The sequence below is a fragment of the Chelmon rostratus genome, chromosome 10 (assembly GCF_017976325.1).
Source record: "Chelmon rostratus isolate fCheRos1 chromosome 10, fCheRos1.pri, whole genome shotgun sequence".
NCBI lineage: Eukaryota > Metazoa > Chordata > Actinopteri > Chaetodontiformes > Chaetodontidae > Chelmon > Chelmon rostratus.
The window spans coordinates 23,345,136-23,364,944 of NC_055667.1; the positions used below are offsets into that span (position 1 = coordinate 23,345,136).

At 40.5% G+C, this 19,809-nt stretch overlaps 2 protein-coding genes across 2 annotated transcripts; both read left to right on the forward strand.

Annotated features, from left to right (window-relative positions):
- The first annotated feature begins 1,492 nt into the window (after window positions 1-1,492).
- Window positions 1,493-5,007, forward strand: slc48a1a (solute carrier family 48 member 1a). The gene is made up of 3 exons (XM_041946007.1): window positions 1,493-1,962; window positions 3,356-3,523; window positions 3,666-5,007. The coding sequence occupies exons 1-3, from the start codon at window positions 1,833-1,835 to the stop codon at window positions 3,800-3,802; spliced, it is 435 nt and encodes a 144-aa protein (XP_041801941.1). The 5' UTR covers window positions 1,493-1,832; the 3' UTR covers window positions 3,803-5,007.
- A 1,904-nt stretch (window positions 5,008-6,911) lies between these two features.
- LOC121612215 (solute carrier family 26 member 9-like) lies at window positions 6,912-14,450 on the forward strand. The gene is made up of 20 exons (XM_041944944.1): window positions 6,912-7,036; window positions 7,245-7,384; window positions 7,538-7,648; window positions 7,796-7,971; window positions 8,067-8,231; window positions 8,317-8,469; window positions 8,614-8,696; window positions 8,808-8,955; window positions 9,025-9,138; window positions 9,269-9,346; window positions 9,455-9,550; window positions 9,629-9,735; window positions 9,844-9,913; window positions 11,211-11,303; window positions 11,401-11,541; window positions 11,700-11,951; window positions 12,917-12,971; window positions 13,298-13,434; window positions 14,056-14,109; window positions 14,409-14,450. Exons 1-20 carry the CDS (start codon window positions 6,912-6,914, stop codon window positions 14,448-14,450), a joined length of 2,340 nt encoding a protein of 779 aa, XP_041800878.1.
- The last annotated feature ends 5,359 nt before the right edge of the window (window positions 14,451-19,809 follow it).

Sequence of the window (19,809 nt, forward strand, 5' to 3'; positions counted from 1 at the left end):
AGAACGCCCCAGGGCACGGGCTGTGTACAGCAGTGAGACACTGCAGTTTGTGTGTGTGTGTGAGAAGGAGACAGTGTGTGCAGACAGGATCAGAATATAAGTAACTGCACAGCGTTCAGTTTAATTTGCTTTCACACCATCGCTTTAAGTGCATGCTGTGGTTTTCAACTGTGGCATCCGTGACTGCTGCATAGCTCCTATCAACCACAGGAAAGCTCTGAGACTCAGCTTCAGAGTACAGATTTCAGTGCTCTACATTAAGCAAATTTCCTAGACTTTAAGTTAAAACATTGCTTAGAATAAATAATAATATGCTTTAATGTTTCCTGTGAACAGAGTGAACCTCCCTGCCTCAGTGTAGCCGGGGTCATGCCTTCATGTGAATATCTCCTCAGTAGATGCAACTTTAATGTATTTTTTAACTTAATATTGTTGCTTTATCTCTGATGAGCTGACATTCTGTATTAACACAATGGTTTTATTTCTCTGCCTGACCTTATGACCATAACAACATATGCAAGATCTTTGTTAATAGATCTGCATTGATCCAAACTAAATTAAACAACAAATGCCTTCACAATGACCTCTCAATACCCTTCATGGTACCATATGTATGTTCATATCCAGTGTTCACCTTGAAGAACAAGTCACCAAATTATCATATTAGTTTTGGAAAATTGAGGATGCAGCCACAAAGCTCTGGAACACACTACCTATAGATATCAGGGAAGACAGCTCAGTAAATGTGTTTTTAAAAAGCTAAAAACTTCCTTCTTCACTTTAGCCTTTATGACTTTCCTTATACAGACATGAAACTTCTGCACTTTACCTCACACATATGCACCGCTGCACATCTTTTAAAATGTTGTATTTTACTTGATTTTATCCAATGCATGTCCTCTATTAACTCTATTACTATCATTCATTGGGTTTTATTTTCCATCTTATGTTGTGCTTTGTTTTGATTCCATTTCAATCCTTATTGTATCTTATTTTTATTATTATTGTCAAATGGGTTTTATTTTCCATCTCATTTAATTTTTTTGTCCCTGTTTTTATGTTCATTCTAGGTCCGTGTTTATCCCATAAAGTTATTATTATTATTATTATTATTATTATTATTATTACTCGTAGTATTGGTATTTGTGGTCTAAAATTGCTGTTTCTCTTTGCTCCACTAGGGGCGGTATGTTGGCGAGTCCGGGGTTGCTCTCTCTGCAAAGATATTTTATGTACACGGGATAGATGACTTCAGTAAAAAATGCTGAAACACAGTCCAAGAGTTTCCGAGTTTTTGTTTTTTTCTTTAGCACAGAAATAGCAACTGTTGTCTAATTCGAGTATTATATACCAGTGAAGTACATATACAAACCAATAAAACCCTTGGAAATGTAGTCCTCGCCAGTATGTTGCGGCATCGGCTGAAGACGGCTTCACGGTGGGAGTGTTTTCTGGATCACAGCTTGCCATCTTTACAGTGCACATCAGATAAACACTCATCTCGGTGTTTTCCTGCTGCCTGTTAGCTTAAAATCGAGTCATTTGTGTAGGTTGTGTGTTGCAGTAGACACACGAACAGACTGTATTTATAGATTTGTGGAGCTAGTTTGGCTAACAATTTAGCTAACGGTGACAGGCGTCGTTCTCCCCGGTCGTTCAGCCGAGGGGAATTTCATCTTGTCGTCTTGCTTTCGTTAGTATCAAGGATATTAGTTAACGTTACATAATGTGGCGGTAAGCTCTTGTTAGCTTAATACCAGTTTGTTTTTTTAAATACGTCTCTGTCTCTTACGCCTGTTACTAACATTTTAATAGTGGTAGCTGGATAAACAATGGGCATCAACAGAGTGTACATTAGCATAGGATATGCTACCTTTGGCACCCTGGTTGGACTTTCGGCTTTCTTGGTCTGGAACATTGCATACAAACAGCCATGGACGGCGGCCATGGGAGGCCTGTCAGGTATGTTAACACCTATAGCGTTAGCTGCAACATTAACTGTTGCTGCTATGATGGAGAATTGTCCTCTTCACATAATGTTGGGGCGTTTAACTGAGGATAAACCTTTTACCAGGCCTGCACTGTTCAACATGACACCGTGGTCATCTGATAAACAGGTGTTTGCTCTTTATGCAGTCTCTCTCTTTACATCACATCACATTATTTGATTGCTTTCAGCATTTGTTTGAATTGTTTTTTTTATGTTAGCCAGCTAAATATTGTGATATAGATCACTCTTGTTCAACGGATTGGTCGCGTGTCTCTTTTCTCAGCATTACTGTTGCGTTCACTGCCGCAAAGAATGACAGTTTTAGGGAATGTCACTTATTTTCGTTTGTTGGCCTCCCCATGTATTAATAGCCCGACTGATATTGGATTTTGAGGCAGATATAGATATTGATAGTACATAAAAAGCCATATTGAAGTCAATCTATAAAAGATTTTTTTTGTGAGCAATAGAGACACAGAGGGATAGTTTACAAGTCAAAAGTAAATTTGTGAGTTCTCTTTGGTGTAGAGCTACAGCAATTAATCAGTTACCCAATTTGTTGTCAACTATTAACATTTTGAGTAATTCTACAATAAAAAAAAAGTCGAAATTCTCTAATTCCAGCCTCCTACATGTGAATATATTGTTATTCTTTACTCCTCTATGACAGTAGACTGAATGTCTTTGAGGTGTGGACAAAACAAGAAGTTTGAGGAGGATTTTGGAAGCTGGGAAACACTAATCAACATCTTTCAGTGCTTTCTGACATTTTATAGACCAAACAACTAATGGATTAAATGAGAAAATAATTGATATATTAATCAATAAAGAAAATTCTTGATAATTGTATCCCTACTCTCGTTGACAAACTATGTAATGGAGACACTAAATAACCTTAAGCCTAGTTTGTTTTTTCTGTGCTGCAACTTCTTGATACTTGTTGGCCAACATATACAACAGTACCAATATGTCTGCAATAAGATAATATCAGCCAATATATGTTGATGTTGCTGATTTGTTGGTATAGTTAAAGCTGAGATGATTAAATGGTCAATCAGTTAGTTGATTGACAGTAAAATAATAGCATCTATTTTAATATTAATTAATTAATATATAATATTAATGGTTTAGGTAGTTTTCAAGTAGATGTTTATTTTTTAAATATGTTGCTACAGTTATTTGGATATAGTCTGTATGTAGTGTGGCCCTAGTCTTAAAATACACTCAGTCTGTGTCTGTGTGTGTATGTCTGTGTGTCTGTGTGTCTGTGTGTCTGTGTGTCTGTGTTTCTGTGTGTGTGTGTGTGTGTGTGTGTGTGTGTGTGTGTGTGTGTGTGTGTGTGTCTGTCTGTGTTTCTATCGACAGGAGTTTTGGCACTCTGGGCTCTTGTCACACACGTCATGTACCTGCAGGACTACTGGCGCACCTGGCTCAAAGGCCTCAAGTTCTTCATCGCTGTTGGTGTGCTCTTCTCAGTTATGGCAGTGGCGGCCTTCATCACCTTCCTCACTCTCGCCATCACACAGCAGCAATGTAATCCTCTCTTTACTCTCCTTCTTGTATAACGAATTATGTTTGGTATAATATAGAATTAGAAGAAAACATGCATAATTAAAACTCAGATGATTGATTTCCTAATGCATGTATTCATCACCCTGCTTTTTCTGCCCCACAGCTCTCACTGACCCGAGGAGCCTCTATCTCTCCTGTGTGTGGAGCTTCCTGACTCTCAAATGGTCCTTCCTCTTAGCCTTATACTCATACAGATATCGCCAGGAGTTTGCCGACATCAGCATCCTCAGCGATTTCTAGTCAGTGCTGATTTTATAGACTGTGATGGACTTTGAAGGGTTTTAGGCTGCTGGCAGGAGCTGGTCAAAGGAGCATTTGTAACAAAGCGGAGGAAAAGCAGACATGGCTAGATTAAAAAGTCATCTGACTTTTACCACATGGAGTTGCACTTGTTGCACTTGCTTAACAAGCTCTGTATTTGTATTCTAACCTGCTCTCCTACTTTCTATGATCCACATATTATATTCCTGTAAGTAGTCATAAGCCTAAACCTCTGAGGACTGGAACTGCTTTTGATCAAACTGCTCGAGGCTATTTATGAACAGACGTGCGGGTGGTTGTTCAGATGGATTTTATTTTGAGATTGTTTAATCTTAAAACAGCTAATAAGGAACAACAAGGAAATTCTTCCTCTGTAACAGGCTTTTAATCCAGTGATAAGTCGTTCAAATGAAAATGAAAATATTCTCAAAGCTGAAATTGTCTGAACCAAAACTAAAACCTCCTACCTGAAGCCGCTCTGCTAATGCTAGGTTGACAGTGTTTGTTGGAGTGCTTGAATGTTTGTTCCCAAATGAGCTTTTTCATAGTTTCAGTTTTGAACCACAGAATACTCATATCTCTAGACAGTCACTGTCTTAGTGTCCGCAAAGTCAATCTCTTAGCTCCCTTCATCGTCAGTGAACCATGAGAAATAATTTTTTTAAATTCAGAAACTGTTTTTCTCCCTTTATAGTCTGCTTTTCTTGTCATGACACCTGAAGAAAAAGCATTCCTGTGGAATTTGTGCTTTTCATCTTTTGTTCCACCAGGGGGCGACTTGCTTTTTTTTTCTGCCAAGAGTCCATTTGAAAATTCTGACATGCCTGTTAAGAGATAACACAAATGGATTTGATGAGTAATTGCACTTTAGTCTTTTATATTGACGCCATTTTTTTGCACACAAATCCTGATACAAGGGTGGGGGTGGGGGGATCACGTTTTACACAATGTTGTGTGTCTCCCCTTTTAAATGTTGAAATACACCGTTTATATGTATCATTTATGTTATAGTTAGTATGATTTGTGCTGGTCAGGTCACACTAGGATTGTCTAGGTTTCAGCTGTTGCTTATCTCTACCTTTTATCATAAAACATGTTCAAATGTATTTTTGTTGACGAGCGAATGAATGTGAGGATGCTACATGTATATAGAAACTGGCCCCATTAAAGTTGCATTTATTGTTGATTACATCACAGCGTGTCTTTGCTCCACACGGCACAGATACAGCAGGACCCTGACAAATCAACAGTTTAAGTGATTCAGATGTCCCTGCAAGGCTGCGAGTGCTGCAGTTTTTCAAGCGTTTCAGTTTCTAAGCTCCACCCAAACAGGTGCAGAGAGTCTTTATGTAGCTTGATAAGTAATCAGATATGTGGGCCTTATGCACATCTGAGCCAAATGCCTGCAGACGTTGTGCTTCAACAATAAGGTACAGTGCTGTCTTTTCAGACTTCTGCGTTAACTAATACAGAATCAAAGCTTCCGAACGTAATGCTGACACTGAAATCAAGGTCAGCTCAGTACACCTGCTGACAGTTTGATTCATCAGTGACAATTTTACCGATTAATCAGAGCAGAAACATTTGTGAGTGATTGAAAATGATGCTGTACTATCAACAGGTGTTCTCCACTTCAATAGTTAAGAATCTCTTTGCAACTCCGTCTTCATATTCAGTTATTTCATCTTGAGTTTTAACCCTCCAACCTAAACTCTGCAGTATAACAAGAAATATTTGCCGTAATAAATGTAGCTTTTTGTTTTTTGTTCCCAGACATTGCATCCAAACACTAGTTTAACCATTTGTTCACTTATGTTGCTCATGTTTTTAAGCAGACATTATATTTGTAATATACATTTTCTTATAAAACATTGGATTTTCTTTCTTCTTTTAGCGTGCAGACAGATGCACACAGCGAACGTGTGCTTTTATTTACCTGGTGTTGAGCAAACATTTTAACAGTCCTCCAACCCGTTGGCTGATCCGTCACCCTTCAAGGTTAGATTAGGGCCTTGCACTTGAAATATGCCAGTGAAACACTAAAGAGCCCCTTGTTTCCACAACTGTATGAATGTAATCTTCAAATCAGCGGGGCTAGAGTTTAATATACTGCTTATAGATACAACTCCTACTCCACTGCATGTCAGAGGGAACTCTTGTACTGTTTAGTTCACTACAACTATCAGACAACTGTAGTACCTTTACATTTTACAACTATTTTGGTCATCACATCATTTTTCATACAAACATTTTTCATGTCTCCAGTTTCATAAGTGTTTGGTGCTTCTTTTCTCTCTTTTAATTATTTTGAGGTTTGGACTATTTGGACAAAACAAGCACTGTGAAGGTGTCGCTTTGGTCTCTGGGTAATTATGACGTAATGTCTCACTATTTTCAGAATTTATGAACCAAAACAATTATTTGAGAATGTAATCAGCACATTAATCCATAATAATGATCATTTGTTGCCGTCCTATACTAAAAATATGTGGTGTAATCTGTTTAAGGGTACACTTCAATTTGGAAGTTCTACTTAAATGTATTGAAATGAATATACTAATTCCGCAATACTTAAAGTGGTATTTTTAAGTACTTACAAAAAATGTACTGCATTGTAAGTGTATTATAAATTGTATTTAACACTATGAGCATTCTTAATTAAAGTGTACTTTAATTTCACTACATTTTAAAACAATTTAAACATCAAGTATACTTACTTTACTCAAGTGGTGCTCGAGGACTATTTCAGTTCACTTAATTATACTTGAAGGCGACAGAAATAGCACGAAGTATACTTAGTGCATTCTTGGAAAAAGTAGATTTTAAGTAAAAAAAAAATTTCACCAAGGAAACACCTCCTCTACCAGGATTCAACTTTGTATGCTGCTTAGGTAAAATAATATGATTGATTAATTGATTAATGGCTAATTTTAGGGTAATGTAGAAAATACAAGACTCAATACAAGAGCTGCGTAGTTGCATATCCATGAATTGGAGTGAATTATATGTCAGTTCCTGAACTTGCACCTGGAGAATAGCCTTAAAGAGAATTATCTTTGGTCTTAATATGTTTGAATATGCTACAGCCATGCACCCGGACCGCCCACGTTATGCGACTGACAGGCCGGCGTATAACCTCCCAGACTTCGACAGAGAGTTTGACAAGAAGAGCCGACAATTCCCTGTTGGGGAGAAAGTGAAGAAAGTCTTCAGGTACGGACTCTCCGCACAGTCAACATGAACTACATGTCCTCTGATCACGCAAACTCTACCTCTGACAAGCTTTGTGTGGTGATCAAACAGCGGCGAGCCCTGCAGCTGCATGACTCGAGGCAAAGTTTAGGTGTGTTCTGGACTTGTTCAAAGTAACAACCAGAAAAGCTGAGCTCTTCAAACACTTCCTCTTGTTTGTTTCTGTCAGATGCTCTGCGTTGAGACTGAGGGGCTTGTTATTCAGACATCTGCCTGTACTGAGCTGGCTTCCCAAGTACAAAGTGAAAGAAAACCTGCTGTGTGATGTCATCAGCGGGGTCAGCGCCGGCACCATCCAGGTTCCCCAAGGTGGGTCGCCTCTCTCTGAGGCCTCTGTGTCACACCCACTGTCTGATGCTAGCTGCTGCGGCGCTGGCTTCGGTGTGCGACACAGTTTTTGTATTTTTCAAACTACTATCACGGCTTATGTGACAGTTATGAAAAGGCTTGTGTTCTTTCCAGGCATGGCCTTCGCCCTCCTGGCAAGCCTCCCTCCTGTCAACGGTCTCTACTCCTCTCTCTTCCCCCTCATCCCGTATTTCTTCATGGGCACCGCTCACCAGATGGTCCCGGGTAAATCGGAGTGATTTATCTGCAGCCATTTCACATGATGACAGTGATAAGTTGCCAGAGCTGCAGATCAGCTGTGCTCAGCCCCGCTCTGCCCGGTTTGCAGAATGGCGGTGGGAATAGATGTGACACTCTGCTTCCTGTGTGTAGGTACGTTTGCTGTCCTCAGCATTATGGTGGGAATCGTGTGTCTCAGGCTGGCCCCGGAGTCAGACTTCAGTCATTTCAATGCCACTCTAAATGCTACAATAGTGGACACGGGCCTGATGAATGAGGTTCGCCTGGGAATATCTGGAACCCTGGCCTGTCTCACTGCAATCATACAGGTACTAATCACACACCTCTAAAGTGAATTTTGAAAGAAACGTGAGGTGCAGTTTAATCTAAAAATGACACATTCACACCACCTCTGTCCGCGTAGATTGGCCTCGGCTTCATGCAGTTTGGGTTTGTAGCCATCTATCTGTCAGAGTCCTTCGTCAGAGGCTTCATGACTGCTGCAGGTTTGCAGATCCTCATCTCCGTGCTCAAGTACATCTTTGGCATCAGCGTGCCGCCTTATAGTGGTCCGCTGGCCGTTATATACGTAAGTGACTCATTCTTGTTGCGATCAAAGAATCTGGTTGCATGATTTGCCTGGCAAAATATGCCACTTTAATTCTTTCTCACAGACTCTCGTGGATATTATACGCGGCCTCCCTAATACCAACATTGCGTCGTTAGTATTTGCCCTGGTCAGCAGCGTAGTTCTGATTGTGGTGAAGGAGCTGAGTGCATGCTACCGCCACAAGCTGCCCTTCCCCATTCCAATGGAGATCATTATTGTAAGTAGCTTATAGTTTGTCATTTCTCCAAGGATGCAAAAGTGCGTTTTATAAAATTTGGTAAAATTTCACGCAGCTGTTGCTCAGATTTCCTTCATAGATTCGTGGCTAATGGTGATTGATCCCTGTTTCTGTTCTGCACAGGTGGTGGTGGCCACAGCCATCTCAGGCCCTCTGCATCTTCCTGAGATCTACCACATGGACATAGTGGGAGAAGTTCCTTTGGGGTAAAACATACATCAGCAAACTCGGAAGCAATGTTTCATCTATCAAAATGACTCATGAAGCAAATTTTTTGACTGTTCAATTTAGATTTATTTCCTTTCTTTATGCTCCAGATTTCCAGCACCAATCCTGCCCACAGTCAGTCAGTGGGACGACATGCTGAGTACAGCCTTCTCCCTGGCAATCGTTGGGTATGTCATTAATTTGGCTATGGGCAGGACGCTGGCAGCCAAGCACGGCTACGATGTGGATCCCAACCAGGTAGAAGAACTATATCGAAATTTCTATTTTATTCCATTTAGTAAATACCTAATGCATGTTCTCGTACAGGAAATGTTGGCTCTCGGCTGCAGCAATTTCCTCGGGTCCTTCTTTAAGATCCACGTGATCTGCTGTGCCCTGTCTGTGACCCTGGCCGTGGATAATGCTGGTGGATCATCGCAGGTGAGTGCTTTGTTGCCTCTTCAAGGTACCCTAATTGAGGTCGAGCAAAAATAAACTGCACGGACTACAAAGAAAATAAGATCTCAAACAAGCTGCTAACGACTGCACCTCTGTTGCTGCCCTCTCCCAGTTTGCCAGTCTCTGTGTGATGCTGGTCGTAATGGTTACCATGCTTGCATTGGGAGCCTATCTGAAACCACTTCCAAAAGTAGGAGTATGATACTAATCCCTTTAAAAAAATAGACAAAACATTTGAATAGAGGTAAGAGAAAATCTAGGCATGAGGAGTGACTTATGTAATCTTTCTTTCCCCCAGTCAGTGCTTGGAGCCTTGATAGCAGTCAACCTAAAGAACACACTCCTACAGCTCTCCGATCCCTATTACTTATGGAAAAAAAGCAAATTGGACAGTGTAAGTCAACGCCTTGGATGCAATATTGCGTTGTCTTTTTCCATATTTTATCTTATTCTATTGTTCCTTCTTCTCCAGTGCGTGTGGGTTGTGTCGTTCTTGGCCACATTTTTTCTCAGTTTGCCTTATGGAGTCGCTATCGGAGTGGGCTTTTCCATCCTGGTCGTGATATTCAAGACGCAGTTGTGAGTAGAATCCATGAAATATGCTATATTTTTTAACCTTAAGACAATGCAGCATAGTGTAAACTGTATATTAATGCATTAGTCATTTATGTAATGTGTTCCTCATAGTCGGAACGGTTCAGCAGTGGCTCAGATTATGGATACAGATATCTACAGAAACCCGAAGGTGTACAGTAAGGTATGAAAAACGAAATATTTTCAGTCTTTTAATCATCAACATGCAGCCTTGTTTCCAAATAAGTTGGGACGCTGTGTAAGACATAAATAGAAACAGAATGTGGTAATTTGCAATACATTGAAACTAATTGAAAATAGCAGAAAGACGACATATCAAATGTTGAAAGTGTGAAATGTCATTGTTTTTTATAAATTATATCCTCATTTAGAATTTGATGCAGCAACACGTTTCAGTTAAGTTGAGTCAGTGGCAACAAAAGACTGGAGAAGTGAAATGCTGAAAGAAAACAGCTGGTGGAACATCTCACGGTAAATCAGGTTAACTGGCAACAGGTGAGTCACATGATTGGGTATAAAAAGCCTCCAGAGAGGCTGAGTGTTTCTGAAGTAAAGATGGGGAGGGGTCCTCAGACAGCACTGCAGTGAAAACAGACCTGATTCTGTAGTGGACTCACTGCATGAGCTCAGGAGCTATAAACCATCGTCTGTGAACACAGTTCATCGCTGCAGCCACACATGAAGTTAAAACTCTACCATTCAAAGAGGAAACTGTATATAAACCAGATCCAGAGATGCTGCTGCCCCCTCTGGTCCTGAGCTCATTTAAGATGGACTGAGGCGAAGTGGAAAACTGTCCTGTGGTCTGATGAATGAAAATGTGAAATTCTTTTTGGAAATCAAGGACACCACGTCTCCAGACTAAAGAGGAGAGGGCCCATCCGGCTTTAAAACAGTTTAAAAGCCAGCATCCATGATGGTGTGTGTGTGTGTGGGGGCATTACTGCACATGGCACATGGATAACCTGCACATTTCCGATTTCACATTAATGCTGAACGATATATACAGGTGTTGGAGCAAGATATGCTCCCAAGTAGAAAACATCTTTTTCAGGGAAGGCCCCTTGAGCCCCGAACTGTTGAGCAGCTGAAGTCGTACGTGAAGCCAGAATGGGAAAATAATCCGCTTTCAGAATGGCAGCAGTTGGTCTCCTCAGTTCCCAAACGCTTACGGAGTGTTGTTCAAAGAAGAGGTGGTGCAGCAGAGCGGCAAACATGACCCCAACACCTTTTTTGAAACGTGTTGCTGGCATCAAATTCTAAATGAGGATATAATTTTCAAAATCAATGAAATTTCAGTGTCCACTTTTTAAATGTCTTTGTGCTATTTTCAATTAAATATGAGGTTTCAGTGTTTTGCAAGTCATCACTTTCTGTCTCTATTTACATTTTACACAGCACCAACTTTTTTGGAAACAGGGTTGTAATAAAAAAGCATTTTTTTTGTGATGACTCCACAGATCGTGTCAATAACAGGGGTGAAAATAGTGAACTACTGCTCGCCACTCTATTTTGCAAATGCTGAAATATTTCGCCAGAGGGTCATCAAAAAGGTACAGTGAAAAAATGTCTGTCGCTCAAGGTTAACCAGCTTTGAATGAATGTATTCGTGTGACGCATGGGTGCTTACACAGCCATGTTTGTGTCTAGACCGGGCTGGACCCTGGCAAACTTATCCTGGCCAGGCGCAAGTTCTTAGAGAAAGAACAGAGGGAAAAAGCGAGAGAGGAGAAGAAGGAAAAGAAGACGAGCAGGAGGAAACTCAGCTCTTTGGTGAACATGAAGGTTCAGGTGGGAAGCAGCTCAGAGCTACAGTCACATACAAAACCTCTTTATGTGTCTCGATTCCACTATCAATATGTCCCACTCAGTTAAACATCAGATTTTATCAAAATGCACCCTGTGACCTTTTCTGTACACCTTTCTTTCTGTATTTCCTTCAAATCTAGACCGTATCTCAGCTTGATCTGCAAAGTGACTTTGACATGAACAATGGGAGCTACAACAAACCTGAACCTCCCACCAGCTATGTCAACTTCCACTGTGGTGATACTGAGCTGGACGAGCAGGCCCCTGACCAAGAGGCACCCAGTCCCCCCGCAGTCACACTGGAGTCCAAGCCCATGCCCTTCCACACCCTCATCCTGGACTTGGCAGGGGTCTGCTTCGTGGACTTGATGGGCATCAAAGTATTGACAAAGGTCCGAAGCTTGTTTGCAGTATCTACTAAATTCACTTTCGGTTGTATATTGAACCTTGTAGGTTTTATATTTTACTGCATATGGCACCCCTAAAAGGTGTAATAAGAACCATTTTACAGGGTTCTTGAAAAGGTTCACAGAAAAATTTTGAATTAAACAGCAAAAACAACAACAATACCAGAGAGGATGAATAATATAGGCTATAATTTCACAAGTTGTGTGCTCTTAACCATTAGTGGGATACATGTAATTTAATCACTTTAAGTCCTAAAATGAAGCATAACCCACATAGCATGCAGCTTCACTGGCTTACTGGCATGGCTAACTTTGGCTAGCATTAACATTAGCTCACATAAAGCATATCTTATTAAAGCTGCGGAGGAGCTGTGGAGCTGTAATACACTTACTATGTTCTGCATGGTGACTAACCTGGTTTATATATATTGTGTGAACATTACAGAGAGCTTGAAATTTTCAGTTGACCATTATTGCTAGTTGGAATCGCCCGCTAACGGTTAGCCTTAACTAACATTTAACTGAGTTTACTAAGTTAAGTCTAAGTTTACTGAAACAAGCATAATTAGAGCATGATTTGACTGTTCTGGCGTTGAAATGTGCATCCTAAAGAGGTAGAGATAGTTAAAGTGCAAGAAAGTTAAATGTCTAGATAGAAAAGAGAGCTACTAGCCTGGATTAGGCTAAATTTAGCTTACCGCAGACTGCCTGTGCAGTGCTGCAGCTCTCCTATCCTTTAGCCTGCAGGTCAAAGAACTCCTGACATGTAAAAGCTTCCATTTTCTGTACAAAACTAGTATTAAACCTTTTTGGACAACATGTTCTTTGATCTGGAAGATTGAGCCCTGATTTTCCTTTCTGAACCTTTTTTTTATGAGAGATAATTTAATGTGAGTGTGGGTGTATTTAGTCATGGTTATTCCGTTTTCTTTCCTTCTTTTCTCACACAGATGAACTCGAGCTATGCGATGCTGGGCATTAAACTCTACCTGGCTAATGTTCAAGGTAAAATCTTTAACTACTGAAGTGCATTTTCACACTTGTGGGCTCTACTGAACAGTTGGCATGGCAACAGAGATCTCGTCATTTATTCAACATTAAGCCCATACGGTCTGCGAAGGACCCTGGTAGAAAGAGTACAATTGCAAGTCAGAGATTACATGTCTAAACACTTAAAAGGTGCACACGCCTCCCATTTCCTAGCGAGATGAAACAATGATCCTCGTTGTAAATTTATTGTGTAGGAGGATTTTATTTCTCTTTAAAGACCACATGAATGTTGAGCCTGTGTTCAAGTCTTGCTGTGATGTTTGCTGTCTTGCCACCTGCAGCTCAGGTGTATGAGGAGCTGGAGGCCGGGGGAGCTTTTGATGACGGCAATATTGCCCGCAGTAATCTCTTCCTTTCTGTCCACGATGCCGTTCTGTTTGCTCAGCAGACCACCGGAGAGAGCCGAGCCTCCCCAGAGGTAGGCCCCTCTGTATATAATAACCTTATCATACAAATCCTTTTCATAACGTCACATACAAACACCTGCTGTTCAAAGGAACTAAGGTTAGGGGTATAGGGAGGGATCAGGAAGAGTAGGAAAGCAAGATTTATGCTCTAAGTAACAAATTCCTCTTTTTGCACAGCTTTTGTCACCATATCTGGTTCAGCAAGGGTAAACAGAAATATCGCAAAGCTTTTTGTGACACCTTAAGCGCCACAGCGAACAGAGTTGTAAGTTACGTCAAGGTCATGCTGCATGTTATATGCTGTGTGCTTCGTTTTATCATCTCTTACTGTGTGAAGCATAAGCAACTTTTAAGCCTCTGACAGGACAGACACTGTCTTTAGCAGGATTTAAAGTACAGTAAATGTGGTTAACAATGGTGCAAAACTTGCCAAGGCACAGCGCTGCAGCTCCCATTTCCATTTGCTGCAAGTAGAAAAATGCTCAGAATGACTTAAATGTGGATGTGTACAGTTCACAGCATACTGCAAACAGCAATGCAATTATGTCATTACTGCATAGGGGCAGTCATGTTAGTGTTGGCGTTTGTGCCTGTTTGTCTTCAATTATGTGAATTTACCTTGTTGGCTGCAGGCAGAGAAAGCAAGACGGGAGCTTGCCTTTAACATTAATGAGGATCTGGAGCAGGTATGCACTGGTGTGCCCATACAAACTGACAGTTTCCCACCTTTATTCACCATTATTCTATATAAGAGGCGTTTTTCTTTTACAGGAAATGTTTTGATTGCTGCAGCGAAGATGAGCAGAAGAAGCACGCCGAAGATACGAACAATAATCTTCAGCGTCACTGTAATGTGTGGAAATTTATTGTTGCCAAATTAGATTATGTGCGTGATCTTGTACTTTTTGCTGTCTATCAATTATCTGAATAAAAATGTTTCCCTTTGTGATTGCGCACAGTAATCAGTACTTGACTCCACTGACAGGGGGTGGTACATACCAGCGCAAGAGACCCCAATAACAAGTGAGCGCTGAGCAGATAATGAGGGGAACTCTGAGGCTCAGTTCGCCCACCCCTCACAGCGACTGCGGAGTGAACCTGCTGACTGCGCAGTCATACAGAAGAGGTCTTGTAATTAACTGCGAGTGTGCATGGTCACAGCTGTGAGGTATAGCCAGCTGAGCAGTCTGGCTGAGTCCCTGTGGAGGCAAGACACCGAGAAAGGCTAAACACAAATGAAAGGAGGAAAACACAGCATCAGCAGTTTCATGACTTTGTAGCCTTGAAAACTGTATCGTGGACTGGAGTCTCCACCATTTTCCATCAGGCAGAATAAAGCTTCAACAACCAAAGTAACAAGTCTAATTGTTGCCGGTTGCACTGGCAGAGTGACTGCAACAAAGAGAAAAATATGGGCCAACTACCTTGTGTTTGTATAGCAGATGCTTTAAGCCTGTGGTGTCTAGCCTAGCAGCAGGCTGACAGTGGTGTTGGTATGCGTGCGATGCATGAATGGATTTATGAAGCTATTAAGAAATCATCCTAAGGTACTCTGGCACACATCTGCTCCTCTGCTCTCCTTCCTCTCTGCAGTAAATTGGCACCACAAGTGATTACAAGGTTTCTATGGCCATCAGCTTTAATTTGGAGCTCTGGGAAAGTCTCTCATCACTTAATGGTGTGTGTGTGTGTGTGTTCGGTTTCATCACCTGCAGCTCATCCCTCTCTTTTCTCCCTCATTGTTTTCAGACCGTCTGGCCTGATTTAATTCATTTGAGGCAGGGAAATATTCAGATTGACAGAATTAGCTTGGCCATCGTTGGTCACATAGTTGCCACTCTGTCCTGCCGGTCTCGTCTTTAAATGTTTGAATGCTCGGCTGTCTTTTTACATTTTACGTCCTAATTATACATAAACATAAGACATGTCCCAACTCCTTGCTGCATATTTATTCTAAGCAGTTGTTGCAGTGTGTTTATGTTGGAAAAGCGACAAAACAAACAGTCGGAAAAGCATTAGATTTTTGAGTGTACTTATGATCTGTACTAGTTCCCCAGTGCAATGCACAGAAGAAGTAAAGGACCTTCCCACATCCATGAACTACCACAAATTGCAGGTTGTGGCTACAGAGAAATCTTGAAAAACAAACAAAAAAAAAAGCATTAAATCTTTGGGAAGAGCTTTGTTTTCATGAAGTTCAATTGGCAGAAGCAGTCCAACACTGCTTTATGGAACACTTATTATATAATTTCCTGATAGTACAACATGGTGAGGTGATTTGCTTGTAAGCTAACTTAGAAAACAATACACCAAGACAGCATATAGGACATATTGTACACAATGAGTGTGTTGTATGGAATGAGGACACTTGCTCCTGTCTGTGGATGTTATTACAGTGCAGGATCACTCAGGGTAAAACACTTTTTGGGGGTTTGCAGTGCCTTGCTCAGGGGAGCCTTTCAGAGATTGACTGAACACCAGTAACACACTTGAGTTGCCAGCTCATATCTGGAATACACCCACCCGTCAGCGCCAGGCGACCCTTTGTTACAGCTCGGTCTCCCTGCCCTCATTACATTTCAAATTGTGGTGTATGGCTAAATGGACTATAGGCTTTGGTCTATTTTGCTTTTTAATTTGACCTTCTTGATATTGTTCCTTATAATTACCCCTTATCAGGATAGCTATAGGTAGAAAATAAAGCCCCATCCTCTCTGGAGGTCAAATGATGATTACATTGAATTATGAAATGCTTCTAGCTAAATCCCTTTTCAAATGAGATACTGTTATAATGGACCAGCTTCTCAATCCCTGTAATTGCAAGTTCACATAAAAATTAATTTTACACCCCTTGCACATTCACTGACCATGATGGTTTAATTAACAAGGTCCCTTTTAGAAATTTGAGACGAAGAGATTTATGTATTAAATTTGTTTACACACCCAGTGGTTCCATACCATGGAGACTAATTGCATGGTGTCAGAGGGTATCTCCTCATTGAGTCATGGGGCCTTGTCATTTAGCTCTCGCCTGCTTTTTTGAAGAGCTGTCCCTGAGAGAATATTCAGCTCTGACCTTTCATAATTATTATTTAAATTTTGAGCGCTTTAATAAAGAGCCAAGAAGCCAAATTTTATGAAAAGACTGTCGCTCAAATGGGCTGCAGGCTTGTAAGAGAGGGAATGAGGCTGACAGAGCAACCGAAAACACCTCTGGAAATTTAAATAACGTCTGTCTGACAGTGATCAAGCGACAGCAGTTGGTGCTTTGCATGCACATTTTATAGACCAATGTTTGGGGATCTAGTCTGCTTCATTAACACAAACCAGTTTGCAGCCAGGGAGTCATCAGTCTTGATTGTGCAATGTCAGCAAATTGTCTTTGGGCAGGGTTTGTTCACAAAGTTGCTGAAGGCAAATCTGACCACTGATGGCTGGTCAGATTCAATGCTGTCTCGTTCCAGCAGTTCAGCAATCAAAAACACCAACAAAATGTTTATGGGTCTAATAAGGACAGGAACACATTTCTTACTGTTTCTTGGACAATATAAAATAGACAGGGACTACGACTGTGTTGGACTCGTTGGATGGTGGCTCCTCAGACACTGACTCATCCACAAGTAGGGAGGTTTTGTTTCCATGAATGATTTCAATTCAACTGAAGTCTGGAAGAAAAAAACAAGTTGGTGTGTCATTCAAGTATCCCAAGGCAAATTGTTTGAAGCTCTGATAGTTGGATGTGACAGCTGAGATGTTAAAAATTGACCTGATATCACAACCTTTTAGTCTACACAGAGAAACACAACAAGGCTGACCTCAATCCCCTCGCTTATTTTTCTTTGCCATTGAAACACTGGCTTTGGTTTTCCAAGCATGTTGGTTGTGAAAATAGATGAATCAGAGCATATTATTTTGCTCTTTGCAGATGATATTATTATTTATAAATGGAATCTGACGACATCAATCCCAAGGCTTTTTATTCTAACCAGATCTTTTGGGGAATTCTCTGGATACAAGGTTAATAATTCCAAATCTGTCATATTATTTTTTAATAAGAATGAAAAAACCCTGAGAAGATTAGATTAGACTTTAGATCAGACTTTATAGACTTTATTGATCTCACAATGGAGGGTTTTTTATACGTAGAAGTAAAAATTGCTCCAGAAATTGAAAATATTGTCCCTCTCAATCATGACCCTATGGTACAATCCATAACAGAATCTCTGAAAAGATGGACGCCAATATCCGTCTCCGTGTCAGGCCATATTAATATTCCTAAAATGTAAGTTCTGCCCAAATTTCTTTATAATTTTCAATCTGTTCCTCTCCCACTTTCACAATTTTTTCTGACATTTCATGTGGAACAACAGGTATCCAAGACTGTGGCTTTTCCTACTGCATCTGCCTCATGATAGAGGGGGGCTTCAAATACCTAACCTGCAATGATATTACTGGATGGTGTGGCTGCATACGGACATGTTTTAACTTCCCCCCTCTGACCCTCCAGCATGGCTGGTTATTGAACACACCACACCAGGTCTACCCCTCCAGTCATATACATAGTATATATAGTCATAACAGACAAAAACCCATTTGTTCTGTCCCGCATGTCTATACAGGGGCTGACGGTGGATTCAAACAATGGGCTGACAAAGGTTTGAGTAAAGTTACTGACTTGTAAATAGAGGGAAGCTCATGACTGGAAACCATTCCTGGAAACAACTTTTTTAAATATCCACATTTAAGGAGTTTAATTTCATCACAGACCCGCTCCATAGTGGAGCCATCCACATCAGCACGAGAGGAGCACTCACATATTCAAAGACAATTGCCTGTAATTTATGTCATGCTGTGGTCCAAATCAAAGGCCAATTCCCATTCAAGACTCAGTGCTTGGACAGATGATTTAAATGTAGATATTACAGAGGGTGAGCTGGACAAAGCTTGTAAAAGCACAAACACAGCGCTGAAGCTAACTATTCAGCACCTATGTGACACCAGTAAAACTTTATTGGTATCCCTAACAAACACTCTAGTAATATTCTAGTATATCCAGTAATAGTTAAAACCTTGCTTTTTTAACATCTAGTGAACGAGGCAGGGGTGTTTATACATTTGAGTGTGACTGTGTTAGCTTTCGATGCCATAAAGCAATAAATATAATGTTCAAAAAATACAACAATGGAACATTCTCTGGTAATTAATTAAGGTATTACATTATTGAGTCTGCGTCTCTGACTGAATGATGGTTAATTATTTATAGTTAAATTAAGCCACAACCCCGTGTCTGATGGAAAACACCACTCAACCTGCTTGCCATTTTTGTTTTCCTCTTTAGCAACTTGTAAATGTAATGAGTTCTTTCATTTCACGGTACCATTATTGCATTAAAAGTAATCACGGCATTAATTATTTCAAAAGTCTTTGACCTTTATGGAATGATTAAAAACTACGAACAGAGTTTGAAATTCAGGCTGCAGAAAACTTCCAAGATGTCTGTATTTGTATGTTTTTTTTAAAATATATATATAATTGATGTGGGACAGGAAGGAAAGAATTTATTTCAATTTCATAAACAGTATCATCAATGAAAGCTGGGGCAAGAAGATAAAGCTTCAGAAAGATAAACAAATTTGACCTTCCTTATGGGCACGCCATCAAGACGGAGATAGATTTGCAGCTATCATGTCGGACAGATATGCAAATGTGTATCATCAGTGAGGTGTTTTATCATCCCATCAACTCATTAAACAGAGCGGCAGGTACTGTTTGCTCTCCTGTCTTCTTATTAGATAAAAACCGCAGTGTGATGACTACAGATAGCAGCTCCTTACTGAGCCGTTCAGTATCAGCGGGGAAATTAGACAAGACAATGCAAAACAACGCAGTGTGGTGCAACGCTAAGGGAACTCATTAGAACACTACAGCATGGGAGGAAGCCACATGATGCTTTGCAACATGTCATCAGGGGTGTTGTGAGTGTTATTACACAATCATAATTTGATAGCTTGTGCACAATTACTTCATTAATTCTGAGGATGCTGCATGTTAAACTCACGGGCCAAAAAGGACATAAATGAGGAAAGGCCTTAATGCAATGTGGTGGATCAGAGCTCATAATTTGCTGCAGCTTAAATCAATTCAAATTGTGTTTGCGTATTGAATTATCATTTCAGGGGGGTATTGCCGTTTCATGTTGTTTGGATGCACTTGCCTTTAATCCACTTGCCAAGGGTTGGAGATGCATAGACACTGGCAGAATGTTAATATAGGTGTGAATATGCAATCACAGCCACAGTAACCCAGTATTTAAAGATGTTTTTGCAGGACACAGCGTTGTTTGATTAGACTTATGCACAGTAAGAGTTAAGGGCCACTTGAAAAGC